Here is a 12,956-nt window from a genome sequence, read left to right as displayed (position 1 = left end):
TGTAGTATGAGCAAGAAATCAATCTTCGTTGCATTAATCCAACTCAATTTAAGGCATTATTTGTTACCACAACATGGCTTAGCTGATCCTAACTAGTAAAATTTTCATGATCTGCCATTATAGTCACTCTTTTGCATACACTATAAACCCTCTTTTTTTCCCTCGAAATTCATATCATTGCCTACTCAGCTCCTCCCCCAAGCAGCTATATATGGCTGGAGGTGGGGCACTGACTCAGCAATAATGCCAATTGATTTCTTTTTTAAATTCGTAAATGGGAACTTCAAGTGAGTCCCTGGGCTTCTTAGCTGTTCACCTAAATTTTTTTTTCTTTAATTTATTCTCCAATTTCCAAAGCAACTCTTTCAAAATCTCTTCACTTTCCTCAATTCAACACCTCCTTCCCCAAATTTATTCTCAGCTGATGACTTGCTTCATATTTTACTGACAAAGTTGAAGCCACAGAAGAGAATTTCCACACACTCCCACCCCCACATGTACCAATCTATCTGGATCTGTCCACATATTTTGCCTTCTCTTTTCTTAACCGTAGATGAGCCGTCTGTGCTCTTATATAAAGCCAATGACTCTAGTTGTGTTCTGAATCCAGTCCCATCTCTCCTACTCAATGACATTGCTTCTGCAGTTTCTTCCTATCTTTGCTTTACTATGAAGCTTTCTGTACTGCACATCCCAATTAGCGTACAATCATTGTTTCTCTGTAATGTAAAACTCCTTGCAAAAATTATCATTACTCACTGTCTTCTCTCCTTATGCTCCGAGCTCTACTCCTTTAAATTACTCTCAGCACTCCTCCAAAGCAATTCTTGTCAAAGTCACGGATGACCTTCAAATTGTTACAGCAAATGACCAATTCTCAGCTCACATTGGACACAACTTCTTAGCAGCTTTTGAAACAGTTTTTTCAGGAAACACCTTTTTTACTTAGCTGTTGGGACACTATTCTCTTTTGATTCTCTTGCCATCTCACTGCCTGATCCTTCTTAATGTCATTTTCTAAGTCATCTTCAGCCTCCCAATCTCTAAGCATTTGGAAAGCTCCAGGGCTCAGATCTTAGACTTCTATTTTCTATCTATATTTATCTTTCTGGTTGATCTTATCAGATCTCATGGCTTTTATTATCAGCTATGCCATGATAAATCCAAAATTTATATTTCTAGGTCCAACTTATTTACTTCTGAGTCTGATCTACATACTGTCTTAGCTAGGTAACCCCACATTTTTCCCACTTGGCTGATTACTAGGTATATCTAACTTACTAGATAGAAGAGTCAACTCTTGATATTTTCCTCTACAACTTATTCCTTCCACAATCTCCCTATGAAAATGAATAGCAAATGCTTTCCATTAGTTATTCAGTCTTCAAAGCTTGGGGTCACCCTTGACTCTTCTTTTTCTTACATACCACATACAATCCTGCAGCAAATCTTGTCAATTCTCTTTTCAAATATATGTCCTGGGTCTAATCCCTTTTTGCCACTGTCCCTGCTCCCATGGTATTTCAAGTCACCACCATTACATCCCATGAATTTTTGTAATAACCTCTTACATAGTCTCTCTATATACCCATTCTTGATCCACTGTAGCCAAAGATGCCTTTAAAACATAAGTCTGGTCACATCCTAATGTCTCAAAATGCTTCAGCTAGCTTTCCATCTAAAGTATTCTCAATGCTCTACATGATCTGGCACTTTACCATTTTCCTAGGTCCATCTCATAATAGACAGCTGTCCACTCTGCTCCAGCCACACTCCCTTTCTTGCTCTTCCTCAACTTTACCAAGAGAAGTCCATATAATGGCTTTGCATTTACAGTAGTCTTTGTCAGAGACACTGTTCTAAGGTTGCTGCATGGATATTTCTTTACTTCATTTAGGTCTCTACTTCAATTTCTTTCTTTCTTTCTTTCTTTCTTTCTTTCTTTCTTTCTTTCTTTCTTTCTTTCTTTCCTTCTTTCTTTCTTTCCTTCTTTCTTTCTTTCTTTCTTTCTTTCTTTCTTCTTTCTCTCTCTCTCTCTTTCTCTCTCTTTCTCTCTCTCTCTTTCTCTCTTTCTTTCTTTTCTTTTTTCTTAGAAAGCCTTTCTCTTACCATATATGCTCTTTATCCCTTATCCTGCTTTATTTTTGTACTTTATAGCACTTATCTTACTTGTTTATTGTCAGACGCCTCCCCTTTGCAGGCCAACAGTGTAAGATCTACGTGGACAACAACTTGATCGCTTCTTTTCAGTGCCTTTTACTCTAGAGTCCAAGAATACCTGGAACATAGTAGGTGCTTTGATATTTGAATTAATTAATAAATCAAGAATTTGGAGCTCAGTTTTAGAGGGTGAATGAAAGTCTTGGTTATGGAACTGCTGGCTCCCCTGAACAAAACAAGTCATGCGCATGTGTCCATTATCATTACTCACTATCTTCGCTACTTATTTTTCAAGCTCTGTTGAATTTCTTTAAATTATTCTCAGCGCTGCCACAAAGCAGCTCTTGTCAAAACCACAAACGACTAAAGTAAGACTCCTGGCATATAAAACAAATTGAGGAGAGGCAGCAAAAATAACAGTGACCCAAGGCAACTAATGTCTTTGGCAACTATCCACAGAAGATCAGCAAGGAGCCATGCATACCCATATGCAATATTAGCCCATATTTCTCCTTCCAAGAAGAGGAAATGCATTCACACAAAGCAAATGAAGTGGAAAAAGGGGCTGACAATGAGTTATAAATTAAATTAGTGTCATTCTTATTGCTTTATGTTTGCATAGAGAAAAGTTGTTAAGCTGGAGCTAAACAAAGTCATTTTAGGTGTTTTTTAAGAAAATATTAGAAGTCTGGATTTCACTCTCAGATCTTTTCCAGATATCATATATAATCATCTCCTTTTCTAAACCTAAATCTGTAACATACAATGTGAAACACACTAATTTACTTACGGAGACACCAGTACAAAATGTAAAAATTGGTACAGGTTTAGAAAATACAGGATAGGAAATGCCTGGGTGGTTCCGTCAGTTGAGCGACTGACTCGATTTTGGCTCAGATCATGATCTCAGGTTTGTGGGACTGAACCCCCGTTGGGATCCATGTAGAGCACGGAGCCTGGTTAAGATTCTCTCTCTCTCTCTCTCTCTCTCTCTGTCTCTCTCTCTCTCTTTCCCTCCCTCTCTCTCCCCTTGTTCGTGCTCTCTCTCTCTCTCTTAAAAAAAAAAGGCAGGGTATAAAAGTACAGTATATGTTCCACTTAAATAGCACCAGGGATATTAAGTGGATAAATGATCAGAAAAAAGAACCAGCAGATGCAGTCTAGAAGGAAGATACATGGTGAGAAATAAGACAGCTGAAGAGCCGAACATCATAAGTGACATATTCAGTTTCAGGGGTAGGCTATAATGAACATAAATGGTTTGAATCTTGAAGCACAATGGAGTGAATATTCACTACCTCAGATAAATCCTCAAGGGAAGATAGTAATAGAAATAAAGGTTAACCAGAAGAGTTGGGCTTCTTTGCCTTACACCCAACTAACTTTAGATTATGCAGTCTTGATACCATATAAAATGTAACCAATCAAAGGATCACTTTCAACCAATGCCATGTGTACCACTAGAACATATATATCTGCCAAACTCAATTTATTGATGCTCAATAGCACATTTGACCTCATCACCTTTTTTAGAGTTGTGCTCTGCATGCAAGGTTGTGATTTTTCTATCTAAAACCTCTCTCCTTGTATCTCTATCTCTGTCTCTCTCTCTCCATCTCATATGCATATGTACACACACTAGAAGTCAACAAAGGAAAATGGAGATTAGAGGTTGGAGGATAACACATACCATACATGACATCATTAATGGATGATTAAAGGAATGATTTAGCTTCAGTTGAAAATGAAATATATAGGGGTGCCTGGGTGGCTCAGTCTGTTGAGCATCTGACTCTTGATTTTGGCTCAGGCCATGGTCTCACAGTTGGTGAGTCTGAGCCCCATACTGGGCTCTGAGCTGACAGTGTGGAGCCTGCTTGGGATTCTCTTTCTCCCCCCTCTCTCTGTCCTTCCTCTGATCTCTGTCTGTCTGTCTGTCTCTCTCAAAATAAATAAATAAACTTAAAAAAAGGAAGAAAATGAAATGAATATTGTAGGATCTTCAAAATTTGAGATTAAAAAGCCCAAACTCTCCACTTAATATATGAAGACTTGGGGAAAAGTTAAGTAAAACATACAAAGTTAGTGAAAAAGCTAGGATGAAAACCCAGATTTCCTAGCCCTGTGGGTTATTCCTTTCATTTCACTAGTTCTTGGCCTTGGCATCTTTATTATTATGGGTCATTTTACAACAAAACAAAGCACAACCAACAAACTCCCCTTTGACGGAACAGATATCTGACATAAGTATTTATTGGTAGGTTTTTTGTGGTTGTTTTCGGAACATACCAGAAAAGTTTATTTCAGAATATTTTAAGGACTGAATTCATTGAATACTGAAGAGTAACCATTCACTAGGCTTCTTAGAGTCTGCCCCTACGCTGTCCAGAGTTGGGTGGTGATCTTAAAGATCATGGAGTGAGAAAAAAAGGTGTGAAAAGTGTGTGTTTCAGGGTCTGGGCATTTGCTTCAGGGTTATGACTTTACATGTTATTATTTCCTTAAGGAATGAAAACACCACTTTGGTTTTGTAGAGTCTATGTTACAATTTATCATCACTGGAGACAATTTTTCTCCTTATTTGTATGGAATATATCTATATGATACAGAATTTTCCTGATAAGTCTTTCCATTACCTACTTAGATAGACAGTTTTAGGTATCTAATGTGCCATTTTGAATGAGCCATGTTGCATTTGTGAATCATGCTGAATGATTCTTATGAATTTTATATTATTTCAAGTCAAGAGACTAAGCTCCAAAAGCATAACAAGTATTAAATGGTTCAAATCTAGCCTCATCCTTATCACTGGTACAAAAACAAATTTTAATATAGTGTTTTGGGAAAAAGAAAAACACTTTTGTTAACATGATAAACAAGCATTTAAAGATGTTACGCAAAATCCAGGATGACTTTTAATTTCTTGAAGCTAAGGGCTGTTCCCTATTTTATCATTGAACCCAGTACACTTAAAGCTTGATGACATTTACAAAGCTTTTCTGTATGCACTAAGCTTTAGGTGCATTCTACAATCATTTGAAAGGGATACAATTATTACCCTTATTTTATATAAGAATAACCTGAGACTTACCAGAATTAACTTACTAGGGCCACAATGAACTTGGGTTTCTAGAGAAAGAAGTTTGATCCCGGCACCTACAGTAAAAACCTGTTTTGCAGTGTTTTCAAAAATGTTAAAGTGAGGGGCAGCTGGGTGGCTCAGTTGGTTAAGCGTCCAACTTTGGCTCAGGTCATGATCTCATGGTTCATGGGTTTGAGCCCCACGTCGGGCTCTGTGCTGACAGCTAGCTCAGAGCCTGAAGCCTGCTTCAGATTCTGTATATTCCTCTCTTTCTGACTCTCCCCTGCTCATGCTGTCTCTCTGTCTGTCTGTCTCTCTCTCTCTCTCTCAGAAATACATAAAACATTAAAAAAATTTTTTAAAAAATGTTAAAGTGAAAACAAAAAGGGCCTGGATAACCTAGAAGACCTTTTGGCCACATAACTGTGGGTTTTTTATTTAATAATAAAACTGTGATTCAAAGCTGATTTTAACATGAGGAGTGAAAAGCAATTACTTTACAGCTGAAGACTCTCCTGTTCATGCCAGTTCACCACGTAGACGCCAGTATTAGAGCTCATCCTCCAAATCACTGTGTGTAGGGAATTATATCATATCTGACATAACCCTTTTGTAGTACCACAGATATTATCATTATCACAGCTTTTCTGATACATTTGATCAGTCTTGTTGCCAAGCCATCACTCACATTTCTTCCCAGACTTGATCTTTTTTTGTAAGAACACACACACACACACACACACACACACACACTCATAAAGCATTTTTGAGACATTTATGTATGTCTGGGAGAAAAGTTATAAGAAGGAATAACCTTGACTGGAGATGCTCATTATTTTTACCAGAGAGGAAAGAAATTAGGGGAGACATCTTTCAGCGGCGGTAGGAAGGTTTAGCTAATATGGAGGTAACTAAATGGGTATGTTTTCTGAAAAAAACTTTGAAATGAATTAATAAACAAAGATTAATGAAGACTTTTTTTGAGATTAGAACATATCAGTGGTTCTTCGAATTTTCATCCTATGCTATTCACTCTTCACCATCATCAACCTGAAGATGCCCATGAACATGAACCACAAGTTTTTTCAGATGAAGTTTTGGATTTCCTTAGCTCTGTACTCCATCATCCCTGACCTATAATTTTTGAAGAAGCAGAAAAGAGAATTCCAATATTGTGTCATTTAAAAATATCTGACAGCATAAAATTCCCCAATGTAAATGGGAAGATGGCGTGGGCAGCCTAAAATTTCCGAAAGGCCCAGTAAGGTGACACAGACACCACCCCAAGGAAGATTTTACACAATCACACAGACACATCAGTACAAAGCCAAAACAGATTTCTGCCTGAGAATTCAAGAAATAGACTACCTTGCCCCATATCGGTAAGAATCCGATTACCACAAGGATGGATAGTTACCCATGGCGAAGAATGGGATTCCCAGCAGGGTGGAGTTGTACTTCCCATCGGTGATGAAGAAGATCCCTGCTGCCGTGATGATGGAGATGCACACGGTGAGCACCCCCAGGAGGCCCAGGAAGGGCTTGCTGCGCAAACAGTCCTTCATGGAGCTGGAGAGGGTGGCTGTGGTCAGGATCAGCACAAGGCTCACCAGGACCTTGCTCCTGGCCAGGATGCTGGTCTTATGAAAGTCTCTCCAGAGGCTAAAGGATGCTAAAGAGTAGAGCTGGAGGTCCTGGTGCTCCTCCTGGAGCTTCCTCATAAGCTTACAGAACTCATTCTCCCACTTCTCCCCTATGAGGTCCTGGGTAGCAGAGCCATAGGTCTGGAGGTAGTAGGTGATTTGAATGGCTCTGGCTGACTTGACCCGCTGGTCCTTGCTGTTTGGCACTTCCACTACCCCGCCCAGTTGGTGTCCAATAAAACTGTTCCTCCCATCCTTGAAAACAGAAAAAGGAGAGACTAAAGTTACCAGAGGGATGCACATTCCAGGCCACAGATTCTTACTCTAAGTGAAGGGACATGAAGGCAGAGGTAGGCTTGGGCAATCGCGGAGCCGATGTGGGTGGGGTGGCATGTTAGTATTTTATATTGAACCTTTTGGAGCGTCATGGGATCCCATGCAAGATGATCAGGATTAGAAAGATGCAAAGAGTATTACGAAGCTATACAAGACTCGCCACATGCATAGGAAAATGATCCGTCCCATCCCTACCCCCATTCCCATCATTTCCGTCTGTAGCAGTCTATCATAACTCCTTTATGCAAGATCAAGTCTTAGGATTCAGTTTCAGCCAAAAGTGAAGCATGGCATGAGTTAACGACATTTCCAAAATGGAAATAATAATTCACTTAATAAGTATACGGTAAGCTTTTCAGGGTTAACACGCACACCTACACCGACACACACAAACACGCATGAACATTACAAACATCTATACTCCGGGGGTCCTGGGGGTACAACTGTGAACTGCACAACAAATAGAAGATACCCTTTGTTTTGTTTTGACAATCAATAAAATAGTGTTGAAATGTTTTCTAAATATGAGGAAAGAGCCTGTTCACTCATTACGATGTTCCTTCCAAACACCTACCTCAGTCATAGGTTGACCTTTCCCCCATAGAACACAATGGACAACACCCCTCCCGCCAAAGGAAGGTTTTTAGGTGGGGTTGTCAAAATTCATTGTGATTTTAGAGTTTTGCATGATGTAGAGCAGACAAGGTCACAGGACTAGGATATTTATACGAGAAGTGATCACTCCTCTTTAAGGTACAAGTAAGGTAGATACTGAGTTGTTTATTTACTTATTTTTTAAGTGTATTTATTTATTTTGAGAGATAGAGAGTGGGGGCTGGGGCAGAAAGAGAGGGAGACACAGAGAATCCCAAACAGGCTCAGCACTGTCAATGTGGAGCCCTATGCGGGGTCCAACTCATGAACTATGAGATCAAGACCTGAGCCAAGATCAAGAGTCAGATGCTTAACTGATTGAGCCACCCAGGCACCGCAGATATGGAGTTGTTTAATTCACAGCAGTAATTGTCAACCAGCATGCCTTAACACTCAGAAAGAAATCCCTGATGGCCATCACCAAATTTAAATCAATTTGGATATTTTCTTTTTGCCACAACTGTCATTTACTTCAGTGGCAATGGCTGTCAGATGCAATACTGAGCCCAATAGCAGATCGCTACATGGAACATGGCATTGAAAGTGTGCTGCAGGTACTACGTGAAATGCAGGCACAAAGGTAAATTAATGCCATAAGGAGAATTCCATTGCATTGAGACACTTATCTCATGAGGCTAGAAAAGCCTAGAGTCAGAGCAGGAAACAATTCTTTCTAGAAAGGTAGTGCAGAAGGGCAACAAACAGTCTGCGAACCGTGATTGTTATCACAGAATTGCAAGGCACTGTACATGCAAGCAGACCCTTGTAACAGTTATTATGGATTCATTTAGTCAGACACCTAAATCCAGCATACTTGTTCCTATTTGTATTTTTAACGGGTACCAAAGTCACTAATACTTGAGAGTGTGTTGGGGACACAACAAGTTTGAGGAATTTACAGCAAGTGCAAATGCTGTTAGTGGTATCATTAAGAATTGAGGAAGAAATTTCATAGTCATTGCATGTACCCATTTTTCCCCTATATGGTAAGTAAAAGCAATTTTTCTATTTAATACAACCTGACCAACTCNAAAAAAAAAAAAACCCTGAAATTCCAGCTGGAGTTTCCCAACACTCTCTTTGGAAACAATGTGGGCTTCCCTGATGAGCTGCAAGTGAAACAGTAGGAAAGCTTCAAAGAAGAAGTGGGCATCTTGTCCCAGCACTGAGAGCCTGGAATATGGTTTCCACTCTTTAAGGAATTCCCACTCTTGCTCTCAATTAGGTTTGTTTATTTGTGTTTTAAGCTTGGTATAATTTTTAGCTCCACCCTTGTTTCTGCTTCTTTGAGATCCTGCCTGTGATGTTGACATGTGCTTTTGATTATTTGAAAGAGAAAGTATTTTAAAAGCTATATTTATTCACTTAAGAATGTGCAGCTCCATCTGTCTTTACTCATTCTTGTCATCAAAAAGATTCTCAGGGATCTTGAGCCATGGAACCAAGATTTATGCGTCCCTCAGGCCTCATTTGGAGATTATAGCGGATCAGAGAGGGCGCTGATAATGTGCTTGGACAAAAGTCAAAATTCTACAGAAGGCAAAATATAGATTTTTAAATAACTGATCTTTATTGAGTTTGGCTAACTGCTCACCCCCCTTTTTGAAGTTGTCTAATTTCCATTTCTTACAAAAATTACTTCATAAAAGATATGCTTTCATCCCATTATATTTAAATGGATGTAACTAATAGAATAGATTTCTCTTAATTTGTTCTACTCCATGCACCAGAACAAAATAAACAAGTCCTTAGATGTCCTTGAACAGAAAGCTGTGCTGAAAAGGTCCACAATTTGTACAAGCCATTGGCCCAATCATCCTACAGGGTCCTGAGAAGTCGTCCGAATATTTCTCAGAACTATACTGAATATATTTTTGTAAGGTAAAATTGTACTATTTTGTAAGGGGTGGTAGAAGAGTTGGTCAGTTTCCCAACTTTACCAGTTCATCAGTGCTTCTATGCAGGAGAAACAAAGAATGAATAAAACATGTATTGTAATTATCCTCTGGGCAGAACTTCCCTGGACCTGGAAGGAGTCGGGGGGTTAGTGGCGAGAACGCCTTATCAGGAGTCCAGAGACCTGACTTGAAGCACGGGTCTCGCGCTAACTGGATCAGAAACCCTTGGCTGGTTCATTGTCCCTTGTAGGTTTCCATTTTCTCATCTCTAAATGAGCAGTTATAAATATATGAGTAAATGTTTACATAATGTTGAAGATAATTTTCAGCTCTATTATCCTATGAAAATATTACCTATAAAGTTAGATCTGAATGCCAGATATGATATCATTATAATAGAGCCATGAAGTAATTATTTTTATGGCATAACAAAATCTCACCAATCGCCAGGTAGGACATTTTTGTTTAATAAAGGAGCAAAATATATAGGCTCAGTGAAGGCAGACCTGTTAGTCAAAGTGTTGAACCCAGGATTCCAAAGCAATACATCTGATTCCAAATTCAGAACTTTCTAGAATTCCATGGGGCTGATTGCAGGGAGGGCACTTTGGTTCCTTGTCCCCACTAATTGCCCTAATTTGTTTTTACATTTATTTGTTTTTGGGAGAGAAAGAGAGACAAAGCATGAGCAGGGGAAGGGCAGAGAGAGAGGGAGACACAGAATCTGAAACAGGCTCCAGGCTCTGAGCTGTCAGCACAGAGACCAATGCAGGACTCGAACTCACTAACCCAGAGATCATGACCTGAGCCAAAGTCTGATGTTTAATCGACAGAGCCACCCAGGCGCCCTCCCACTAACTACTCTTTATGATTAAAACCTGTTTTTTGTGTAGATCCCCCTTTTCCCAATATTTTACTCACCACTAAACCAACTGTCTACCATTTAACACCCATGTTGATTCAATTTTCTCCTTTCCCAATAAAATCTCTTACACAAATTCTAAAATTCCTTTAACTACAGAAATCACACTTATTGTCAGCATGAAAATAAACCTTAAAAATATGACAAGATGGTGACACATCACTTTCAATGCTCTCCTGTTTCAGTGTTTTGCTGAATTGAACAGACATCATTAACAGGCGATGCACTGAGGTTCCTAACTCACATCCTTATGCCCACGTCTGCTCTTCCTCAGTCCATCTCTGCACAGTAAAGCCAGAGCCCACGTGCACAACTCTAAATGAGATCACACTGCTTATGCACTTATAATCTTCTGCTTGTCTCCACTTGCACTGGGAAGAAAATGAGAATTCCTAACCAGGTCTGCAAGGCCCTGCATGTCCTCCTGCCAGCTGAGCCTCAGACCTTATCAGCCACCACTCTTCTCCCCACGAACTCTATTCCAGCCTTCCCGGCTTTCTTCCTACTCTTCGAACACACCCCCAATGTTCATAGCAGCACTCTCAACAATAGCCAAAATATGGAAAGAGCCTAAGTGTCCATCCACCGATGAATGGATCAAGAAGATGTGGTTTATCTATACCATGGAATACTACATGGCAATGAGAAAGAATGACATCTGGCCATGTGTAGCAACATGGATGGAACTTGAGGGTGTTATGCTGAGCGAAATAAGTCAGGCAGAGAAGGACAGATACCATATGTTTGCACATATAGGTGGATTAGGAGGAAGCTAACGGAGGACCATGGGGGAGAAGAAGGGGAAAAATAGTTGGGGAGAGGGAGGGAAACCATGAGAGACTCTTGAATGCTGAGAACTAACTGAAGGCTGATGGGGGTGGGGAAGAGGGGAAGGAGGGTGATGGGCATAGGGAAGAGCATTTGTTGTGATGAGCACTGGGTGTTATATGGAAACCAACTTGACAATAAACTATTTAAAAAAAAATGTAACAATCTAAGGAATAAAAGGCACCTGAGGAATTAAAAAAAAATCAACTTAATTTTCACCACAGGGCCTTTGCACCTGCCATGCCCTCTGCCTGGAATGCCTTTCTCTACTCTTCTATGGCCAGGCTTCCTTCCTCATGGAGGCTTTACCTTTAAGGAGACCATTTGAACCATGTGCTCTAAACTAGACACCTCCTTCCTAGCCAACACTTTATGAGATACTCATATTTTGTCTTCTCCCTATAGAGGATTTCTATCTGAAGTGATCTTATTTAATCATTTAATTGCTCCTCCACTAGCAATGGAGTTTGCTGAGAGCTGCTACCTCTCCTGTCTTGCTCACTGACAATTTCCTGGTGCCTAGAACACAGCCTGGTATATAATGAGCATCCCATAATATTTAACTCAGTTCACCCTGAGGCATACATAACTAATCATACATTATTGTTTTTTCTTAATGTTTATTTTTATTTTTGAGAGAGAGAGAGCATGCGACACAGCACAAGAGGGGGAGGGGTGAGAGAGAGGGGGACACAGAATCTGAAACAGGTCCAGGCTCTGAGCTGTCAGCACAGAGACCGACATGGGGCTCAAACCCACAAACCATGAGATCATGACCTGAGCCAAAGCCGGAGGCTCAACCAACTAAGCCACCCAGGTGCCCCCATACTTTATAGTTATAGAGACTATCTTATTAAGAACAGGAAGACAGACAGCTCAAAGTGTCTGAGGAGGGCCTCAGATGAAGAAAGGTGTATATAGAAATTGGAGGTTGGTACAGGAAAAAAAAAACAAAAAACACAAACTTAACCTTTTTTTTTTCATTCCTCTTACTCTAGGGTAACATTTCCCCAAAATATGTTTCCTCTTCGATTTTTAGTGTACACCAAACATGTCGAGTAAGATGGTCAACTGAGAGGGGGACTTAGTGAGTACTGGGAAAAAGGATTTGCATGCACTATGGCCTGGGGGCAAAGGACAGCCAAAGTGTTCAAGGACTTGAAGGAAAGGATGAGGTCTGAGGCCAGAGAGGAAAGCAGAGCCTTTTCAGTGAGAGCCTTACTAGGGACCTGGGGTAAACTGTTCTGCAGTAAGAAACCACTGTGAGTTTTAAGCAGGGAACAACACGCTTTACTCCTTGGAGTGCTTTCTCATTGTACTGTGGCAGATGATTTAGGCAGTAAGGGTGACTTTAAAGGAAGGAGTTCCATTAGAAAGTCCTTGCAGTGTTTCAGGTTCTTGATGCAGCATGGAAAAAAAAAAAAAAAAAAAAA

General features: G+C 40.0%; 1 protein-coding gene across 1 annotated transcript in view; it reads right to left on the bottom strand.

Moving 5' to 3' along the window:
• The window catches only part of PTCHD4 (patched domain containing 4), a 206,864-nt gene that overhangs the window by 123,020 nt on the left and 70,888 nt on the right, over positions 1-12,956 (bottom strand). The window contains exon 9 of the mRNA XM_077764809.1: positions 6,660-7,140. Within this exon, the coding sequence (XP_077620935.1) occupies positions 6,660-7,140 (481 nt within the window). The remainder of the gene's footprint in view (positions 1-6,659; positions 7,141-12,956) is intronic.

The sequence above is a fragment of the Crocuta crocuta genome, unplaced genomic scaffold (genome assembly GCF_008692635.1).
Source record: "Crocuta crocuta isolate KB4526 unplaced genomic scaffold, BGI_CrCroc_1.0 scaffold44, whole genome shotgun sequence".
Taxonomy (NCBI): domain Eukaryota; kingdom Metazoa; phylum Chordata; class Mammalia; order Carnivora; family Hyaenidae; genus Crocuta; species Crocuta crocuta.
The sequence above is the reverse complement of the archived record's forward strand: the minus strand, read 5'-3'. Positions and strand labels throughout refer to the sequence as shown.